Raw genomic sequence first — 23,226 nt, forward strand, 5'->3', positions numbered from 1 at the left:
TTTAAGTATGCATTAGGGCTGATGTACATGAAACCTGCAAGAGACCTTTTAGTAGGAACCACAAATCTTAAATAAATAAATTGAACAAGAAAGCAATATAGCAAAGAAAAGCATTAATTGCATTACAATCCTGACATGCCTTTCACCTGTCTGGTCTTATCAGACAAAAACTCAGGTGCCTGCTCACTTTAAGGATTGACTATAAAACAAAAACTGTTATATTTAATCATTTAATTAGGTATTTATATACCACCTATCAAGAGGCTACCAAATAAAATGACATAATATGTGTATCACACAAATATCCAGGGATTCAATAGATTAATTTGTCAATGCAATATACTATTGAAATGAGATCACTAACAGAATGAGCTAGTACCAGTCTTCATTGTAAAAAAAAAAAAAAAAGTACAAAAAAATAGGATGGAGAAAATAGCCTCAGAATAAAGTGGCAGTAATGCCATTCAACCAGTCATAGGCATAAGAAAACTCCACCTACTTTTAACATTTTAAACTTGCAATGAAGAGAGGACTCGCACAACTGTAGCAAAGGTGCACAAAAGTATTACTTATCTGGTGTGTCGCTAATAATCGAGACTTCACAAAGGCATGTTACTGCGAAAGCTGAATCAAAGAGGCTTGCAACTGACCACCCCTACTTCAAACACCTTTAGATTAAACCTGACAAGAATTCTTTTCTGCCGATCAGGTTGGCTACTTCATGGGGAAAACATACCCCGTGCACAATAGAGAATGACATGGGGATAAATTTTTTCCCGTCCCCGCAGGAACTCATTTTCCCTTCCTGTCCCTGCCCCATTCCTGCAAGCTCTGCCCTCATCTGCACAAGCCTCAAACACTGTAAAATCATAAGTAGCAACATTCTAGAGCTCAGATTGTGATGTCATAATGCCTCATTCCATCAATGCCTAAGCTCCGTCCTCATCTGCATAAGCCTCAAACCCTTTAAAATCATAAGTAACATTCTAGAGCTCAGATTGTGATGTCATAATGCCTCATTTCACCAATGCCTAAGCTCTGTCCTCATCTGCGCAAGCCTCAAACACTTTAAAGTCATAAGTGTTCGAGGCTTGTGCACTTAAGGCAGAGCTTACAGGAATGGGACAGGGATAGTGACAAAGCTCACGAGGACGGGACAAGGAAATTGAGTTCCTGCGGAGACAAGGAAAAATTTGTCTCCGGGTCATTCTCTAGTGCAGTGGTTCCCAACCCTGTCCTGGAGGACCACCAGGCCAGTCAGTTTTTTCAGAATAGCCCTAATGAATATGCATGAGAGAGATCAGCATTTAATGGAGGTGCCAGGCATGCAAATCTGCTCCATGCATATTCATTAGGGCTACCCTGAAAACCCGACTGTTCTGGTGGTCCTCCAGGACAGGGTTGGGAACCAGTGCTCTAGTGCACAACTCTAACATCAATGGTGCTGGCTTAAAAAGAACACTGCGGGAAAGGGCACTTCCGTTTTCTTCAATCCGCCAATCACAACACTCCGTCAAACGTCTAATAATTTAGGGATAGTATTTTCTTTAGAAAAATGCATTCCACTCAATTCTTTCTTTAAGCCCACTGGGCCGAACCATCTGGAAAGAAAAAATATACTGGTATTCCATTTGCCACAGTCGTCTCTTTGGATCAGCCCATGATGATTCTCCAATAGAATCCAAAACAGCACATTTCAAGTCTTTAAACTTATGATGATTCTCTGTGCAATGTATCACATGAGGATCTACCACTCTTTCATTGTCATTATATTTACGCTGCGTTTTTAAAGCTGTTAAGTCAGATTTGTATGCAACTCAGAACTTATAGATTTTAAGATTCTTGCTGCTTACCTCTGCTCCCAGCTAACAAAAGGGCCAGTGTTCCCTCTAAGGTACAGCATGCACAATTGCACACTGTTCTTAATGTGGCCATGCATCATTCCTGAATCTGCTACAGGAAAAATGTAGGAGTCTAGGCCACTGGAAATACTGCTCGGTGAAATCAAATGAAGCCGCAACTGCGTTCTTAAGTACAAGTTGTACTTAAGTTAGGTGTCTAACTCAGGGACTGCCTGTAATTGAGGTTTCAATGCATGAGATGTTTGTCCAATATATACGAGAGAACATGGGCACATCAAAAAAATAATCTACAAAATTAGATCAACATGTGGTATATTTCTTAAGAGTAATGGTTTTCTTCCCAGAAATTTGCATCTAAATTCATTCAATCATGATATTACAATGAACACATTTCCCACAACGTCAGCAGGTATAACTCAGCATATACTGTTAATAAAATTGTAAGTTCTAACGGTAGTAAAAAGACCAAATATAAACATAAATACAATGAATGAGGTAAACTCAAAAGCAGCAAATTGAAACTTAATAATAGGACTGCCTTGAAACAGTTTCAATGGCATGATATAGCTTTCCATGTAAACTTAATTTTGTATTTTACACAGTGGTGATCAGACCCCACATTTGCATCATTCACAGACAAAACAGAAATGCAGAAAGCATGTTATAAGGGTGTTAATTGGATACAGTGGGTTTTGAGGACTCATCATACAGTATAAGGGAGCTATGATGAGACTAGTGTACCTGGGCCTTTTTATGTGACATTCACTGCAGTGCCCCCTAGGTTGCCCCACTGCTCTGCTGGGATGTCTGTGTGGCCAGTCTACGGAGAATGCTGGCCTGTTTTGGATGTGGGGTTTTTTCTGAAAATGGTTCAAAAAGATAGACACAGTGAGGATAAACACATCCATTTTTGAAAAACAAGATAAGGACAACTTGCAGTTTTGAAAATGGGCATGTTTGGTACTGGATTTTTGAATGTGTGCCGCAAAACGTCTAAACTTGGATTTAGATGTCTGAGGGAGTAAGGGGTCCTCCCTCACCAGGGCTGCCAGTGTACCACTGGGCAGCAGTGGGCGCTAGCCTAAAAGTAAATGGATTTCAGATCCCAGAAGGCACTGAGGCACATGGGGAGAGTGATGCAATCCTGCTGAGGCAGAAAGGGCAGGGCTCAGGAAGAAGGATAAATGCCCTAGCAGGGAGTTAAGCAAGGAGGTTCCAGAGGGAGAGGTCCCTAAGAGAAGAGGTCCTGAGACGAGAGGTCTCTAGGAGAGGACCTGGAAGGAGGGATGTGACCCTGGAGTTTGGGTTTCCTTTGCATGTGTGTATGGAAGTTATGAGAAGTAAGCCAAGGTAGGACAAGCTGTAACTTTGGCCATATAAGAATCCTGTTTAGGAGGTCTGAAGGAAGCCAGACCTGTGTTTGAGAACACTGCCAATTGAGGGTTTGAGTACTGTCTAAAGTTGGTTTCTGAACTTAAAGAGACATTATTCTTTATTTACTGTGCCAAAGAAGTGATAAGGACCAGCCTTTGGTTAATAAAGGTTTTGGTTTCACCTTGTATCCCTGACTGACTGTGTTTTAAGAACATAAGCAATGCCTCTGCTGGGTCAGACCTGAGGTCCATTGTGCCCAGCAGTCCGCTTATGCGGTGGCCCAACAGGTCCAGAACCTGTGCAGTAATCCTCTATCTATACCCCTCAATCAGCAGGAAATTGTCCAATCCTTTCTTGAACCCCAGTACCGTACTCTGCCCTATTACACCCTCTGGAAGCGCATTCCAGGTGTCCACCACACGTTGGGTAAAGAAGAACTTTCTAGCATTCGTTTTGAATCTGTCCGCTTTCAACTTTTCTGAATGCCCTCTTGTTCTTTTATTATTCGAAAGTTTGAAGAATCTGTCCCTCTCTACTCTCTCTATGCCCTTCATGATCTTGTAAGTCTCTATCATATCCCTTTTAAGTCTCCTCTTCTCCAGGGAAAAGAAACCCAGTTTCTCCAATCTCTCAGCCTATGAAAGGTTTTCCATCCCCTTTATCAGACGCGTCGCTCTCCTCTGAACCCTCTCAAGTAACGCCATGTCCTTTTTAAGGTTCGGCGACCAATATTGGACGCAGTACTCCAGATGCGGACGCACCATCGCCTGATACAATGGCAGGATAACTTCTTTCGTTCTGGTTGTAATACCCTTCTTGATTATGCCTAGCATTCTGTTTGCCTTCTTAGCGGCTGCTGCGCACTGTGCCGTTGGCTTCATTGTCATGTCCACCATTACCCCCAAGTCCCTTTCTTGGGTACTCTCATTTAATAACATCCCTCCCATCGTAAAAAAAAAAAAAACAAAGTTCATCTGCCATCTCATCACCCATTCCCCTAATTTGTTCAAGTCCCTTTGCAATTCTTCACAGTCCTCTTTAGTCCGAGCTTCACTAAATAGTTTGGTGTCGTCCGCAAATTTTATTAGCTCACACTTCGTCCCTGTTTCTAGATCATTTATGAATATATTAAATAGCAGTGGCCCGAGCACCGAGCTTTGCAGGACCCCACTCGTGACCCTCCTCCAGTCCGAGTAGTGGTCCTTCACTCCTACCCTCTGTTTCCTACTCGCCAACCAGTTTCTGATCCATCTATGTACGTCTCTTTCCACCCCATGGTTCTTCAGTTTCCGGAGTAGGCGTTCATGGGGCACCTTGTCAAAGGCTTTTTGGAAATCTAGATATATGATGTCTATGGGGTCTCCTTTGTCCATCCGTTTGTTAATTCCTTCGAAGAAGTGCAATAAGTTCGTTAGGCATGATGATCTCCCCTTGCAGAAACCATGTTGGCTGGTTATCAGAAGTTCGTTTCTTTCAAAATGTTCATCGATGTTTTCTTTTATCAGTGCTTCCGCCATTTTCCCTGGAACAGAGGTCAGACTTGCTTCCCCACCGCTCACAACATCATATCAAAAATGCTCCTCTATGTCTTTAGACAAAGCACTTTATTTCCTTTTACTTCAGTTAAATTTGAGCAGTCATAGAAAGTTTCTTCCTTTTGGAAGATGTTATGTAGAGCAGCATCAAAATCAGTGAAAAGATTTTGTACCATGGATGTGACTGAAATTGTGTTTGTGAAGTACTGGAATAGTAAAGCAAATTGAGACTGTGTGAACGAGATGTGTTATGTAAATAATATCAATATATAGAAAATTGTTATAGGTTTTGAGTGATTTATCTTTATAGACATTGAGTATAAATCTAGTGCATGAATGTCTATGTTGGTTGAAATTGTTAGAGAGATGGTTGAAAGGACACTGTCAAGACGGTAATATAAGATGTTTAAAATGTTGAACTAAATTACAATTTAACGTTTCTTTTTTTTTTTTTGCTAGGAAGCTGCACAGTGCGGTGGGAAAACCGAACCATGTACTGTGTTGTCAACGTGTTTGCAGTTGCAATTCCTTCATAGCTGCCAACAAGATGGACGCCTACTTTCACAAGTCAGCCATTAAAGTGGAACTACAGTTGCAGATTTCTGGGTGGTCCAGCTAGATTAAAATGACCCTATATGAATGATACATTTTGATGTCAAGAGGACTACAAATTAATTTACCTTGAAATGTGCTTTCTGCTACCTCTTGGATTGTGGGTTTTGTTCTGGGTGCAAAACTATTATAAGAAAGCTCATCCCATTCTAAGATACAGAGAGCTTTCTGAAGTCAGTGATTGCTCTGCTGCTCCTGGTACAAAGTGGTTATAGTAAGTAGCAGAGAGCCCTCTTTAAGATCAGTTTTAGACCCAAGCAGATTTTGGATGAACAACATTCAACCAGGGAATGCTTTCAGTTGAGGGATAAACCACCTGAAATATTTAAATACGGCATGTTCCTTTAAGATCACCCACTACAAAATAGTTTCCGAAGAAGTTATAAAGCTATAATTTTGAAATGATAAATATGCAATATAGATAGGTATTCAATATGTTTTAAGTGCCTGGCTTTGCAAAGTAATGCACTGTTAAATCCTGAAAGTAGTTCAATTTTCTCTAGAGTTATACATCCTAATTCAGACAATTTCTATGCTGATAATACCCAAGTGTCCGGAAAACACCATGTGCCTAAACCTTTTTTTTTTTTTGGAGAGGAAAAACGGTGATGGAGTTGAAAGAAGCGTGGGATGAACAGAGGATCTAGAATCAGAAAGTAATAGTAAATATTGAGCTATGGCCAGTACTGAGCAGACTTGCACGGTATGTGTCTGTATATGGCCTTTTGGTTGAGGATGGGCTGGGGAGGGCTTCAATGGTTGGAAGGATGTAGATGGGCTGGAATGAGTTTTGACGGAGACCTCGGCAGTTGGAACCCAAGCAGGTAGAGCTTTGGATTCTTGCCCAGAAGAAAAAAAATTAAAAAATGTAAATTGAATCAGGTTGGGCAGACTGGATGGACCATTCGGGTTTTTATCCCAGGACAAGCAGGCAGCATATTCCCACACATGGGTGACGTCACCGACGGAGCCCCGCAGCAGACAGCCTCGAAAGCATCTTGCTTGAAGATCTCGAGCTTTCGATTGCTGCATCGCGCATGCGCGCGTGCCTTCCCGCCCAAACTAGGGGGCGCATCTCCTGAGAGGATCCTCAGTTCAACGTTTTCCGCGGAGCCGAGAAGACTTGTCGACTTGGTTCCCGTAGCGTTGTGCCTTCTCTTCACCGCGGCTGAGTACTTTTTATTGTTTTCGGTCGCTGTGTTTCTATACTAATTCTATTTTATTTCTTTTTATATATATAAAAAAAAAAAACCAAAAACATCTTTTTGTTTTTCTTTAGCGTCGGGTTGGAAGATTGAGGCCTAGGCCTCTCTTCTCCGTTCTCGACACGGACTTTGTCCTATCTATGTCCCGGCCTGTTACCGGGTTTAAAAGGTGTTATCAGTGCGGTCGGACTATTTCCATCACTGATCCACATAGTCGGTGTATGATCTGTCTTGGGTCGACTCATCACCCTGAAGATTGTCTTCGCTGCCTCACTCTTCAACCTCGTGCTTTTAAACGCCGCTGCGACAGGTTTTTGGAGCTTTTTCCTCGTATGGAGCCTGAAAAAGCTGTGGCCTCGGTCGAGGCATCTGTAAAATCCTCGACTCCGGGTCCAACCTCGAGTACTAAAGCCTCGACCTCGCCTCCTCGACAGGCCTCGGCCTCGAAGACCTCCGGGTCCTCGGCCTCGAAGGCCTCGACGATGTCCTCGAAGCCTGGATTGGGGGGTAAGTCTCCTGCTTCCTTTTCAGGTACCATCCCTAAGAAGCCGACAGAATCTACTTCCATTCAACCTGGGGCCCCAGGTTTGACTCCGTCTTCCAGACCTTCAAAACGTGCTTCCAAGTCCAGGGAATACTCTCGATCGAGGTCGCCCTCCTTGGAACGCACGAGACCTCCTGTGACTCCGAGTCCTTTGGTCTCCGTCCCCATGTTTGAGGATATGCTTAAGTCAATTTTGACTACGCAAATTTCCTCAATAGTGGCTCAGTTGGTACCGGCCTCGACTCTGTCTGCGCAACTCCAGCCTGAGCAACAATCTGCACCTTCTCGACGATCTCCTCGTCGCAGGTCTCGATCCAGGGTTTCCTCGTCGGACTCCTCATCTGAACATGGGGCTAAACAAGCATTACCTCGATCCAAGCACAGGTCTCGATCTTCGAAGCTTACCTCTACAAAGAGCTCGAAGCATTCTGATCTTACTTCCAAAGCTCATACTACCATTGCCTCTTCAATTTCATCGAGGCATTCGAGGTCGAGGACGCCACCTTCGAGGCATTTGTCTCGAGAAAAATCTCCTCTTACTAAGCCTCGTACTCCGCGCACCTCTCCGACTCGGAGCCTTAAGCGGAAACATTCAGCCACTCCTCCTCTGACAGGCAGTGGAGCATCTTCCATCACTTTACATCTTGAATCTGAGCCTGTATCTCAGTATTCACGCGAGGCTTCTCCATCTTTTTCTGTGGCACATCGTTCTCGTTCTGTCTCTCCTGAGGAAGCCTCGACCTCGAAGTCTTCTTCCTTCGCTAAATTTGTCTTCGACATGGGGCAGGCTCTTAATATTGATTTACGTTCCGATTCAAAATACACGCCTGAATATCTGGCGGATATGGAACTTTCTCATCCTCCTAAGGAGACTTTACGTCTACCCATGACACCGGTACTGAAGCAGACTTTTCTACGTAACATGGAGACTCCTTATTCTGTGACAGCTATTCCATCGAAGCTGGAGTCTCGGTATCGTACTGTTCCATGTAAAGGGTTTGAGAAAGCTCAACTTTCTCATCAATCTCTAGTTGTGGAATCCTCCCTGAAGAAGGCTCACCCATCTAAGGTGTCTGCAACAGTTCCACCAGGACGCGAAGGGCGAACTATGGACAAGTTTGGGCGCAGACTTTATCAAAATTCTATGATGACAAATAGAATTTTGAATTACAACTATGTCTTTACTTCATATTTTAACCATTTTTTGAAGCAGTTGTCATCGTTTTGCCCAGACTGGCCCAAAGAACGTCTTTCTGAATATAAACATATTATTCAATCTCTATCTCAGTTACGTCTATTCATGTTGCAGGCATCTTACGATGCTTTTGAGCTATCCTCCAGAGTCTCGGCATTTGCAGTAGCTATGAGACGTCTTGCATGGCTCAGGATTGTAGATATGGATCCCAATTTACAGGATCGTTTAGCAAACCTGCCGTGCCAAGGTTCTGAGCTCTTTGATGACTCTATTGAAGCAGCTACTAAAAAGCTTTCTGAGCATGAGCGCTCTTTCGCCTCTCTGCTTCGTCCGAAACCAAAACCTTCTGTGACTAGAGCTTACAGACCTCCAGCTCGTCGTTACCCCATGAAGTCCACACCGGCTTTTTCTAGGCCTCCACCTAGGCGGCCACAACAACAACGTTCTCAAAAGCCCCAGACACCTGCTCCAACCAAAACAGCTCCGTCTTTTTGACGGTCCAGTGATGAGCATTCCAACCTCTTTACATCCAAATTCCTCCCTACCCATCGGAGGTCGACTTTCCCTTTTTTCATCTGTCTGGGAAACCATTACATCGGACCTTTGGGTCCTTACAATCATCCGCGAGGGATACTCTCTGCGCCTGCTTCAGGTGCCTCCAGATCACCCTCCAAGAGAGTGTCTTTCCAGTTCCTCGCAACTTCCCCTTCTTCTTCGGGAGGCTCAGGCTCTTCTTCACCTTTGAGCTGTGGAGGAAATTCCTCCTCTCGAACACAACCAGGGGTTTTATTCCAGATACTTCCTGGTTCCAAAGAAGACGGGGGATTTGCGACCCATTCTGGATCTCCGAGCTCTCAACAAATTTCTAGTCAAAGAGAAATTTTGCATGCTCTTTCTCCCGATTCTGTACTCCCTCATGGATCAAGGGGATTGGATGTGCTCACTGGATCTCAAAGAGGCTTATACTCACATTCCTATTCATCCAAATTTTCGCAAATATCTCAGGTTCAAGGTGGGGAACCTTCACCTTCAATACAGGGTTCTTCCATTTGGTTTAGCAACCTCTCCTCGGGTCTTCACCAAGTGTCTGGTTGTGGTAGCCGCGGCCCTTCGAGCCCGGGGATTGCAAGTTTTTCCTTACCTCGACGATTGGCTTATAAAAGCTCCTTCTCTTACAGGGGTTACGCAAGCGACCCTTCAGACTATTTCTTTTCTTCAAAGTCTGGGGTTCCATATCAACTTCCCAAAATCTCAGTTAGTTCCAACTCGATCGATCCAATTTATTGGAGCGGTGTTGGATTCTGTTCGCATGAGAGCTTTTCTTCCTCTCAACCGACAGCATACTCTCTTAAACCTTTGTCATCATGTAACTTCCCTATCAACTATCAGGGCGCGTCAAATGATGGTCCTTCTCGGTCACATGGCATCTACAGTACATGTGACTCCTTTTGCAAGACTACACCTTCGCATTCCTCAGTGGACTCTGGCATCCCAATGGCAACAAGCTCTAGATCCACCTTCTCGCCATATAACGGTGACACCTTCTTTAAAGAAGTCTCTCCGCTGGTGGATGCTCTCTTCAAATCTTTCCAGAGGTTTACTGTTTCACCATCTTCCTCATCAGAAAGTTCTCACAACAGATTCGTCCGAGTACGCATGGGGAGCCCACGTAGATGGTCTCCGTACGCAAGGGTTATGGACGGCCACAGATCGTCGATGTCATATCAATCTGTTGGAACTCAGAGCGATATTTCTTGCTCTCAAAGCTTTCCTTCACATCCTTCACGACCAAGTAGTCCTTGTTCGGACGGACAATCAAGTAGCAATGTATTATGTCAACAAACAGGGCGGGATGGGTTCCCATCCTCTGTGTCAGGAAGCTCTGAAGTTGTGGCATTGGGCGATTTCACACAACATCTTTCTTCGAGCCGTTTATATTCAGGGTATTCAGAATTGCCTTGCAGACAAATTGAGTCGTCTGCTTCAACCTCACGAATGGACGATCAACTCCCCCACACTTCGTCAAGTATTCAATCGATGGGGGACTCCTCGGGTGGATCTTTTTGCATCACCCAACAACTTCAAACTTCCTCTGTTTTGTTCCCGCATCTTCTCCCCTCTTCGTCTCGAGGCGGATGCTTTTCTACTAGACTGGAGGAATCAGTTCCTTTACGCCTTTCCTCCTTTTCCTCTGATTCTCAAAACTCTTGTCAAGTTGAAGTCGGATCATGCCACAATGATTCTCATAGCACCTCGGTGGCCCCGACAACATTGGTTCTCTCTTCTTCTGCAACTCAGCAGCAAGGAACCTCTTCTTCTGCCAGTTTTTCCTTCTCTGCTCACTCAGAGTCAGGGATCCTTACTTCATCCAAACCTACAGTCTCTTCATTTGACAGCATGGTTCCTTTCTACCTGATGGATTCTGCTGAATTTTCTCAGTCTGTTCAGGATGTATTTCTGGCTTCCAGAAAACCGTCCACTCGTCAATGTTATAGTCAGAAGTGGACCAGATTCTCTTCTTGGTGTTCCACTCATAATCTTCAGCCAACTTCTTCTTTGGCTTCCGTTTTGGATTATTTACTTCATTTATCCCAGTCAGGTCTTCAATCCACATCTATTAGAGTTCATCTTAGTGCAATTGCTGCTTTCCATCAGCCTTTAGAGGGGAAATCACTTTCGGCACACCCTCTAGTTTCTCGTTTTATGAAGGGTTTTTTTAATCTCCATCCACCTGTCAAACCACCTCCTGTGGTATGGGATCTTAATGTGGTCTTGGCTCAATTGATGAAGCCTCCTTTTGAACCTATTGACTTGGCTCATTTTCGATATCTTACTTGGAAAACTGTTTTCTTGATTGCTCTCACTTCAGCTCGTCGAGTTAGTGAGTTACAAGCTTTGGTTTCGGATCCACCTTTTACTGTTTTTCACCATGACAAGGTGGTGCTCCGTACGCATCCCAAATTCTTACCTAAGGTAGTGTCTGATTTTCATATCAATCAATCTATTGTTCTACCGGTATTTTTTCCTAAGCCACATTCTCACCCTGGTGAGGCGGCTTTGCATTCTTTGGATTGTAAACGTACGTTGGCTTTCTATCTTCAACGTACTCAACCTCACAGAAATTCTCCTCAACTTTTTATTTCTTTTGATCCAAATAGATTGGGTCATCCCGTCTCGAAGCGTACTATCTCCAACTGGATGGCTGCATGTATTTCTTTCTGTTATGCTCAGGCTGGTCTTCCTCTACAGAGTCGAGTAACGGGCCATAAAGTCAGGGCTATGGCGGCTTCTGTTGCTTTCCTCAGATCAACTCCTATTGAGGAAATTTGTAAAGCTGCCACTTGGTCCTCGGTTCACACTTTTACTTCTCATTATTGTCTGGATACTTTATCCAGGAGGGATGGCCATTTTGGCCAATCTGTTTTACAGAATCTTTTTTCTTAAATTGCCAACTTCCCTCCTCCCTTTTGAGTTAGCTTGGAGGTCACCCATGTGTGGGAATATGCTGCCTGCTTGTCCTGGGATAAAGCACAGTTACTTACCGTAACAGGTGTTATCCAGGGACAGCAGGCAGATATTCCCACAACCCTCCCACCTCCCCTGGTTGGCTTCTTAGCTTGGTATCTGAACTGAGGATCCTCTCAGGAGATGCGCCCCCTAGTTTGGGCGGGAAGGCACGCGCGCATGCGCGATGCAGCAATCGAAAGCTCGAGATCTTCAAGCAAGATGCTTTCGAGGCTGTCCGCTGCGGGGCTCCGTCGGTGACGTCACCCATGTGTGGGAATATCTGCCTGCTGTCCCTGGATAACACCTGTTACGGTAAGTAACTGTGCTTTATCTGCCGTCATCTACTGTGTTACTATATCTCTTTCTTATTCCCCTGGTGCCTCTTTGTGGGGTGTTACAGCTCAGGCAAACGTTTCGTTCAAACTCGGTGTAAAAACTGATTTCCCTCTCAAATCTTTGCCCCCTTTCTTCCTGTTTTCCACCTGCTTTTCCTTGAGGAGATCAGCATCTCTTCCTTATCCCTTCCTTGTAATGATCAAGTTGGAAGCAGCAGGTGTGGTTCACTCGGAGCTATTCCCAGTGCTTTACATTAACTGTCATTTATCATGATCACCAAGCTCAAAGTGAGCAAGTTGAGTTTTTGGCTGCTTTTTCCATGTTTTTGTTTTTTTACTGTGAGAAATTTGCAGAAGTACAAGATTTTAAAACTCAGGACCGACTTATTTGCATCTTATGATTTGGCACCAGATGATCGTTGCACAATCATTGTGAGTTTAGTAGGTTGTTCATAAAGGAATTGCGTTATAGTTAAGTACCTGTTATCCAAGGAGCCTCCACCTAAAGCCAACTTTGAGGTCTTTGAGAACTCGTGGCAGCCATTCAGATAGTGGCTCTGCGCAGGGCAGAAGCTGGACCACCAGGTTTTAGGGCAGGCCCAGTGGAGGCCTGCAACAGGTCCGGGATGGGGCAGGTGGGCACTGACCTGAATATAAACCAACACCCCCATTTTTTAGTTTAAAAATCTCGGTTTATATTTGAGTATATATGGTAGTTACTAACATGAGTGGCTTATAAACTGACTTTTGACTCCTTTATCAGAAAAAGAATTCGGGTGGTATTTTCCTTCAAAAGGGTCCAACCAGTTTCAGAAAATTCAAGAAGTATTTAAAATATAGCAATAACTAACATGCACTGACAGCAGTCCATAATTGGTTTCCATGTTGTGCTTGCTATTTAGTTTAACTGCTTTGCATTTGCTTAGACAAATCATGTTATGGATAATGTAAAGAATAAGACGTATTTTGAGCTCGCCATTTTTTTCTCAATTGGAACAGGTTTACACTAGGCAGCAGCTCCATGAACCTTCATGTGCAACTACCTGGGGTTTATTTCCCCATTTTATAACATATCACATAACAAAACAATTCACTTGTATACCACAACAACCTCGCAGTTCAGTGCAGTTAACAATGCAAGAAACTACATTCACAGAGAATTATAATCCCAATTATTAAAATACCTTATCAAATAAGTTTTTAACAATTTGATAGGCATTAGAACTTGATATCAAATTACAAAAACTCTTGTCCCACAAGTCAGCCTGATAGGCTAGAATTCTATTGAAAAATTATTTAGACGTTTTACAGAAGGGAAAGCAAATAGTCTAGAGCAGAGTGTCTCGAACTTTTTAAAGCTTTGGCACACTAAATGGAGCAAATGTTTTTCGTGGCACATTATAACTGAAATTATAAAATTGCAAAACCAACAAAAAATTAAATTTGAGAGTTATTTATTTAAAGTTCTTTAAGCTATGTATGGGTAATTTTAACAACGGTGAAACTAAAGTAGATAGAATAGAATTGCTAATTAATGCGATGGATGAGCTTGTTTTTCAGTGCAAATTAACTCAAAATGCATCTCGATAGTCAACAAGCAAACACGCATTTCATCATCCACCATCTGCAGTTCTCTTTTTTGATTCAATATCTCAAAGCTGAAATCCAAGTTTGCAAAATAAGATTCAAAAGGGAACAAAGCTTTGTTGCCAATGTTAGGTTAACTATTGGATAAAAAATAAAATTACTTGTCGTTAGTTTTCAAGATCCAATCACGTCAAAGAATGATACTTGTTTGAGGGATTGTATCCTTACATACACAGACGCTCATAACATTGACAGACTCTTGCATACTCAACTTACATGTCATCTATTCTAGTGAATACTTATGAAGGGAATTTTTTTAAATAAAGTAAAATTATGGAATCTCTCAGGGCACACTACTATGCTGGGGCACACAGTTTTAAGATACACTGGTCGAGCGTCACAAATGAAATGCTTTCTATTAACAAATTTAAAATGGTCAATAAGATAATTGTAACAGGTACAGCCAAATTTAAATAATAATCTTGCCTCAATTGGTAACCAATGCAAAATCTGATAATATTTAGTTACGTGATCAAATTTTTTCAAATTAAATATTAATCGGACAGCTATGTTGTGAATGATTTGCATTATTTTAATGTTCTTTATACATGATGCTAAGTAAATAAAATTGCAGTAATCCAAAGAACTTAGAACCAGTGATTGGACCAGAAGCCTAAAAGAAGAAAAATCAAAATATGATCTAATGGTTTAAAGTTTCCACAGCAAAAAATAACATTTTCTGACTAGGGCATTCATTTGTACATCTAATGATAAATTACGATCCAATTGAATCCCTAAGATTTTAATGACTGGCAAAATGGGGTAAACAACTGAAAAGGTATGACGGGATATAAAAAAGTTACTATTATTATTATTTAATTTTAGAGTGGTGTCTTTGATCTTATTAGCTGGTGATGCAAGAAAGAATTTTGTTTTGTCTGTATTAAGTGTTAGTTGGAAATCTTTCATCCGTGATTCTACTGAGTGAATTATGGAAGATATAAGTTGTAAAATGTCAGCTGAAAAAACAGAATTCGGAACTGTAAAAGTTATAGCGTCCGCCCAACTATAAAGTTCGATTCCAAAGCAGGATAATTTGGTTCCCAGAGAGGTTAAATAAAGTTTGAAAGTATAGGAGAAAAGAGGGGAGCCCTGTGGTACCCCTATTCCAACTCTGCCTAGTCAGTGCAGTGACATCTGTCAGCCAGGGTCCCAATTAGAGAATGACATGGGGACAAAGTTTATCCCCATCCCTGCAAGATCTGTCTCTGTCCCTGACCCCACAGACTGTCCTCATCTGCACAAGCCTTGAACACTTATTTTAATTAAAAGTATAAAAGGGCAATATTCTGTTTAACATTTGTTTGTAAATCACAAATAGTCTTCCATTTTGATCTGGTTTTGATACAGTTTTCCCAGAGATTCGGTCGCCGTACATGAAGAAGGACACGGTACTACTCGAAAGGGTCCAGAGAAGAGCGACTGAGATGGTTAAGGGGCTGGAGGAGTTGCCGTACAGAGAAAGATTAGAGAAACTGGGCCTCTTCTCTCTCGAGCAGAGGAGATTGAGAGGGGACATGATCGAAACATTCAAGGTACTGAAGGGAATAGACTTAGTAGATAAGGACAGGTTGTTCACCCTCTCCAAGGTAGGGAGAATGAGAGGACACTCTCTAAAATTGAAAGGGGATAGATTCCGTATGAACATAAGGAAGTTGTTCTTCACCCAGAGAGTGATAGAAAACTGGAACGCTCTTCCGGAGTCTGTCGTAGGGGAAAACACCCTCCAGGGTTTCAAAAAGTTAGACAAGTTCCTGCTGAACCGGAACATACGCAGGTAGGGCTAGTCTCAGTTAGGGCGCTGGTCTTTAACCAGAGGGCCGCCGCGTGAGCGGACTGCTGGGCACGATGGACCACTGGTCTGACCCAGCAGCGGCAATTCTTATGTTGTCTCTGTTTTTACATCATCTGGGAAGATAATTGGATTGTTTTTCAGATATGGGTGTAGAAGAGAACCAACACCGAGTATTTTATTTTATTTTTTTATTTTATTTTATTTCTTATATACCGCTATACCGTGAGGTTCAAAGCGGTTTACAATGAAGATAGATTAAAGATACATTAAAATAAAATAAATAAAAATGGTACTTTGGATTTCCCTAGCTGTCCCGAAGGCTCACAATCTAGCTATGTAGTGGATGAACTGGAAAGTAAGGGCCTATTAAATGTTGAAAATTCTCCTTGATGCCAGCAACAGTGGATGAATCTGTTGCAGTAACAGTAAGACGCTTGAGCAACTGGGCTTGTGATGGAAGGAAATAGCAGGTGGTAGGAATCTGATCAGCAGACAAGATTCTTGTTGCCATATCAAATGATGTCATTTAACAGTAGTTCATTTAAATCCAAAAGCAGTTTCTGCAGGTTTTTTTAATCATTGAATTCAGTTGCGAGTTAGACAGTCTTAAGACATGTGAAGTTTTTACATATTGATACTAGCATTTTATATATACACTTCTCCCTTGGTATTTGCGGGGGATAGGGGCAGAGCCGGACCGAGAAGTGTGAAAAACCACGACCCACCCCGCCTCCCTTCTGCCTTCCCCCTGGCATCCCGGCCTTGCCTGGTGGTGTAGCGGGCTTTCGTGGCAGGAGTGAGCTTCCCACGCTTCTGCCCCGTGCAGATCGCCAATAGGAAATGACTGCCGTGAGTTCCCGTAGTCTCTCAAGACTACGACGGGAGCTCACGGCAGCCATTTCCTGTTGGCGATCTACACAGGGCAGGAGCGTAGGAAGATCGTTCCTGCCCCGAAAGCCTGCTAGACCACCAGGTAAGGAGTAATCTATAGCGCTACTAGACATTTTAAGTCCTGTAGGGAGGCGGGAAGGCCCTAAACAAGGGGTGTCCAACCTGTGGCCCGAGGGCTGCATGTGGCCCCGTGAAGTATTTTGTGCGGCTTCGGTTGAGGGTGATGCAGTGTTTTCTTCTGCTACCCCCGGGTGTTTACTGTCTTGCTGGCTCCCTCCTCTGTCGTGCTGCAGCGTTTGCGCGGCCCCAGAAAATTTTTTTTCGGCCAATGCGGCCCAGGGAAGCCAAAAGGTTGGACACCCATGCCCTAAACTATGCTTTTTTCCCTGCCTCCCCCCCCAAAAAAAATCATGGATAATTGAAACCACGAACCGCGAATAGGGAGGGGGAAGTGTATGCTGTTCCATCTTGGAACAGCCTGTTTAAGGCTAGTCTTAAGCTTGTTAGAGAGTGACACAGGGACACAGTTTGGCTTCGTCCCGTTCAGCTCTGTCCCTGCCGCGGTTAACCGTGGGTATCCATCCCCATGTCTCTGCTCTGAACCCTATGTCTGTCTCCGGGGTGTTGTTATTGAGTGATTTCAGACTCTTTCTCGCCCCCCCCCCCCCCCCGTGACTATAAATGCTGCCTCAGCAACATCACCACCCCTGGGACACCCTAAGGAGAAAAGACTAGACAGTTGAAACTAGGCCCCTCTGCATGGCAATATACTGCACTGCCACTGAGCTGGCCACTGCTGGGATAAAGCACATTTTCATCATTTAAAATAAGTTCATGTTTAAAATATATTTTATGCTGTTTTATGGAACTGGGTAGACCCTTAGGATTTTGTAGTTCAATAGGTGCAGTTTGCTGTTTACTGATATTGCTTCAGATGGAAAAGGTAATGCATGGGAAATGCACGCACAAAAAGTTAGTTTGTTGTTTTTCAAGAAAAGTTGTAATTGTTTTTATTGATATTCATTTTTCTGGATTTATATGCTGTTTTATCATCTTGCCTATATCTGTTTCATATAGTAAGACCTGAAGGTTGTCGTTGACTTTAAGGTGAAGGAGGATCCTGTGTTTGTAACTAATTAGTAAGGAAAAATGTAAACGCTTATTTTCAGCCCTTTTTGTATCTACAGATGTACAGCATTTCATACCAAATAGTTACTTTGTGCCTTTATGATACTGATATGCTGTTTCTGTTTGCAGAGTATCCAGATGATGGCACTCAAAAGCTCCAAAAGGGAGCGCTCAAAGGAAATTTTAGGAGGAAAAGAGTGAAAAAGACTGTTTTGGACCAAATAAGGAATAGGAAATGTTGGCAGTTTTGACTTACAACTGTGTGTTTATTGAAAAGTGTATGTTCCTGAAATAGAACCACTTGTACATCATATATACCTTTGCATGCTGGCTTTAAATGTAACCAGATTTCATACATATAAGGACAGAATTCAAAACTCTATGATATAGATAGACAGCTAAAAGCAGTGTTGATATATTCAAACTTAATGTTGCAGGAAAACAGACCTACCCATAAGTTAGGCAACTACTACTATTATCCATTCAGTTGTGTCCAACCCTTGGATACTCTGTAGGCCAGTCCTTGCCATGCTTCCCTGTTTTCCACGGTTTCTTTCAATTGCTTGATGTTCATTCCTATGTCATTCTTGATGGTATCCAGTTAGGCAACAAGTGACATCATTCTTTGCACTTTAAGGATTTAAGAGACTGTGCAGGACATTTAAACTAAATTTCAGTTTTACTAGTAAACACACAGCTGGAGAAAGTACTACTTAAGTCATCTTTCTTCATTGGCATAGCCACAGGTGGTTCCTATTCAATTCCTGTGGGCTTCGATGCATTTGCCACAGCAGACTCACTTCCACAGCTTTGTAAACAGGGACCCTTAGAGAAGATTTGGACAAGTTCTTGGAAGAAAAGTCCATAAATTGCAAGTTGCTAGAGTAGTACAATTAGCTTTATTTTGTAATGAGAATGTTGTCCCAATTGAGAAATGTCTTGGCCGTCTGGGATTTTATACAGGTCTTACAATCTATGCTACTATTAAACCTTGACTATTATAATAGTATTTATTTAGGAATACCAGCTGTACATATGAAAGCTTTGCAGATTGTACAGAATTCAGCAGCCCGGATTTTAATGGGGAAATCCCGCTTTCAATATGTCACTCCAATTGTAAAGAAGCTCCATTGGTTATCAGTACATCTCCGTGTATAGTTTAAGATTTTTAAGATAGTTTGACAAGGAATTTATGGTACATTATCGTATTTTACTAAGTGCTTGGCCTTATATAGATTTGTTAGGTCATTAAGATTGGACAACTGCATGTTATTAGAAATATGAAAAAGAGATGAGATAAAAAATGTTAACACCAGAAAATCCTCTTTTTCTCTTGCAAGACCACTTTAGGGGAATGGTATATCAGGAATAATTAGACTGTGTAGGAATATGTTACAGTTTAGGAAATTACTTAAAACTAATTTCTTTATTGAAGCATTTGCCTGAAGTAAATTTGGTCCAGTTAGATCATGTCAACATGAGGCCTTTTGAGAACAGATGAAGAGAGATCCTGAGTAGGATCATTTTTATTAATTTTGTATACCATAACTGTTGTCTTTGTTTCTACTATTATGTGTGTTTTCTTGGGAGCCATTTAGGTTTTTAAGCGGGTTACAAATACTGTAAATAATAATAAATAGCCAGTTAGAGTTGGGAAGGCCACTGCTTATCCTCAGGTCTGGATCTGCTCTTTGGGATCTGCTAGATAACTAGATTGGCTGCTCTGATATGAGACCTTATTCTTGCCCGAGCATAGCATTTCTTATATTTATAACACTAGAATCCATAATTACATTAGCCACTTGTTGATACTTTCAACTACCACCAATCCTCTCACCCTCAGAAGTGGTCCTTGCCAGCAATATGGTTGAACCAAAATGTCCAGGCAGTGTGGCAAAGCTTTTAATTCTTTCTTAATTTGATTGTTAACCGGCCAGACAATTGTTTGATGGTCGGGATATTAAAAACCAATAAACTTGGAAACTTGGAAACTTAATACAGGTGTTGCTTATGTTGCTCCTTTGCTGTGAATAAGTAGCGAGCTTAATTTTCCAGTGCTTATATCCTTCACAAGGAATGAGCATATTAGAAAAATTATGTAAAAATCATGCCTGTAATATGCCTTCAGTCCATCTGTTCTGCTTATGCAACAGTATTTTCTTTCATGGGCCTTCACTAGATTGCTAAGTAGCAATCTAGTAAAAATAATAATGGCTAACCAACAACAATGAAAACAAAAACTGCCTTATTGAAAACTGCCTTCCTTGTGGGTTGCCTTGTACTAAAACTTATTTATGAAAGCTGCTTTACTATACAGTTTATGGTTAAAAAGGGGAGAAGGGAAACCATGGCTAAATATGTTTATAACTGATAACTTCCTGTCAAAATAATTTTTTTTCATCGTTTTCATGGATATAGAATGTAAAGGATATAAAAATATACATACATCTGTCTTTCTGTGCATCTCTGTTTATGAAATTATATGTTACATATACAGTATCTGTATAGTCTAAAGCTTTTTATGACTAGAAAATGATCAATGTACAGGGATTAACTATAACCAAAAGGAAATATAAAAGTTAAGATAACAAGTTCCGTTTTTTTTAAATGTCTTTCTGTCTCACTTCATCTTCTGTGAGAGAAATATGTTTTAGTCTATTATAATGCAGGATGGCCAGAAAGAACAAAGTTTTGACCTCTCTTGAGAACTGAACAGAGTAATATTTATTACCAAGACTTTTAGTAGGTATAATCAGCTGAAATAGAATTACTGCTTTCACCTGCATTTTATGTGCCTGTCCATTACCTCTATTAGTGATACTGTAATTAGAATCTTTAAAAAATGTCACATAACACACATGGTAATGGATTCAGTGAAACCAGTGTACCACCTAAAGTAAATACAGACTGTAAAATGGTAATGGTGTGGTTTGGTAATGGATACCATAGAAAAAGCCACAAAACTGCCGTGATGTGGTTGGTTAAAGAAGGCTGAAGAGTGTGACCTGATGACTTCTTTACAACCACATGCTAAAAAAAGGTCATCCATCAAAAGCCCTGGAAATTTTTTATTTCTGTGTTCTCACTAAAAACATCCGATTGCGTTGCACTTTTGAATTTGGTAACATTTTGAATATTTATGCAGATATAACCTTCATTTAATAAATTATATTTATTCTATAAATGTTGCAAGTGTCTCTTTTTATTGTAGCTGTGTAATTATTAGAGAGAATGCATCCAACTGTCACCGCTTGACCGAAATCACAAAGGATCTTGGTAAATACCATGTTTGAAGGAAAAGAAACAATTGAAAATGATTGTGTAAGAGTTTTCTTGCATATGGAAATGACCAAAAATGAAAAGTGACTTAATATTTTTTTAGTTATACCCTTTTATCTCTTTTGACAAACAAATTGGTCAAAGAAAAAATGAAAAAGCCACACAGATTGGAGGGGGAAAAGTTAATGTTCTGCACTGATAGAGAATAAGAATTTCTTAGATAGTTTAGGCATTCTTAAACAGAAAGGTCCTTAAGTTCGTCTTATAGATTTGGTAAAGATGTTTCCTGTCTAAGATGGCTTGGGAGTGCGTCCTATAAGGTAGGAGCAACAACAGAGAAAATGGATTTGCATGTAGTGTCACAGACTATGTGATGAATTGATGGAATTGAAAGGAGATTTTGTTGCGTTGAACGAAGTAACTGTGAAGTAGTATGAGGAAGTAATAATTTGTTGATAAATGCCGGAGAGTTTTCTTGTTTTTGTTTTGAAAGCAAGGAGTAAGATATTGAAAGTGATATGGTGGGATATGGGCAGCCAGTGGGTGTTTTATAAGAGAGGTGTGACATGATCAAATTTTTTGGCCTTATAAATGAGTTTGACTGCTGTGTTATATATTATTTGAAGTCTTCGGATTTCTTTTGGGTTAATCCACCTGCTAAGCATCAAATATTTGTCTCATCATTCCCTCTGTAATTCCCCCATCTGAGCACAGTGTATTGATGTACCTTCTTGGCCAGTTTGTCTGTCTTAACTAGATTGTAAGCTCTTTTGAGCAGGGACTGTCTCTTCTGTGTTTTGACGTAAAGCGCTGCGTATTTCTAGTAGCGCTATAAAAATGATTAGTAATAGTAGACCATATGTCTACTTCTCCACTACCGGAGCTTCAATTAAGCCCTGCTCCTGCACATCCTAAATTAGGGGTGTCCAACCTGCAGCCCGTGAAGTATTTTGTGCGGCCCTGGTCGAGGGCGATGCAGTATTTTCCTCTGCTGCCCCCGGGTATTTACCGTCTTGCCAGCTCCCTCCTCTGTTTTGCTGCAGGGTTTGCGCATTTGTGCGGTCCCAGAAACATTTTTTTCAGCCAGTGTGACCCAGGGAAGCCAAAAGGTTGGACACCCCTGTCCTAAATGAAGCTACAGTTGTTGATCTGTTGAGTTTTATCTCAACATTATCGTCTTTCTATTTAAGGATCCTTTGTATTTATCCCATGCATTTTTGAACTCTGTCACTGATTTTGCTTCCACCACCTCTACAGGAAGGGCATCCACCACTCTCTCCGGTTTTCAGTGTGTTGGACATTTTCCCCATTACAGTTGCTGTTTTGTGTTACTGTTCCTGATTTAGTGGAGAGGTAGTTGTGGAGATACCAGTCCCAGTGGTCACATTATGCTGGTATCAGGTATGACTAAGGTGACCCATACATCCCGTTTTGAACGGGACCGTCCCGTTTTTGGACCCCCTGTCCCACTGTCCCCACACACAGCTTCGGGACACTGAAATGTCCCGTTTTCAGGGACAGCGTCCGGAAGCTATGCGCGGGGACAACGGGACAGGTGATCGCTTCCTGTCCCTCCCTGCTACGCGCAAAAAATAAGCCGCCCGCCAGTGTCCGATTTAACCCCCAACTCCCCCTAGTCTGCTGCTGCTGCTACTCTTCTTACCACCCTGCGGCTGCTGTTAATTGCCGCCGAGAAGCCTTCTTCCCGACATCAATTTTGCCGTTGGAGAGGACGTTCCGGGCCAGCCAGGCAGCGATTGGCTGGCCTGGAACATCCTCTCCGACGTCAGAATTGACGTCGGGAAGAAAGCTTCTGATGGTGATTAGCAGCAGGGAGGTAAGAAGAGAGGCTGGCCATGTACGGAGCTAATTTGTTGCATGGAAATTATGCGGGTCCTGTCTGATATTCACTTGATGCCTGCATAAGACCAGGGCCGGATTAAAGGGTAGGCCCAAAAATATCAGGAGGGCCACGACTGCCTGGTGAACTCAGCTTCCCTCCTTTCCACTCCCTAGTGATTTATAGCCGGCTGTGTGGGCGCTCTTGCGTGAGCTCTGGGCTCCAGTCAAGAAAACAGAGTCCTGAGGGAGTGGATGCTGCAGCAATTGCAAGCTCTCAAGTCGTTCCCGTGTGGTACATGTCGGGATGAGGTTCTTCTTCCCCCTCATGCTTGAGGGTGGTTGTATATATGGTGCAGGCGTTTGTAGAAGAAGAGCAGGTGTGTGGGGAATTAAGGTAAGGTCAAGAACAGCAAGTGGATTGCTCTTTGTTGCTTGCCCCATCATTGCCCGTGCAGGGGATCTAAGGATAAGAAGC

At 42.2% G+C, this 23,226-nt stretch overlaps 1 protein-coding gene across 1 annotated transcript in view; it reads left to right on the forward strand.

Moving 5' to 3' along the window:
- DYNLT3 (dynein light chain Tctex-type 3) overlaps nt 1–20,814 on the forward strand; it is a 46,260-nt gene extending 25,446 nt beyond the window's left edge. Inside the window, exons 5-6 of the mRNA XM_033948354.1 lie at nt 5,231–5,338; nt 17,760–20,814. Of these exons, the coding sequence (XP_033804245.1) occupies nt 5,231–5,307 (77 nt within the window). The 3' untranslated portion in view covers nt 5,308–5,338; nt 17,760–20,814. The remainder of the gene's footprint in view (nt 1–5,230; nt 5,339–17,759) is intronic.
- The last annotated feature ends 2,412 nt before the right edge of the window (nt 20,815–23,226 follow it).

Source organism: Geotrypetes seraphini, chromosome 6, assembly GCF_902459505.1.
Source record: "Geotrypetes seraphini chromosome 6, aGeoSer1.1, whole genome shotgun sequence".
Classification (NCBI taxonomy): domain Eukaryota; kingdom Metazoa; phylum Chordata; class Amphibia; order Gymnophiona; family Dermophiidae; genus Geotrypetes; species Geotrypetes seraphini.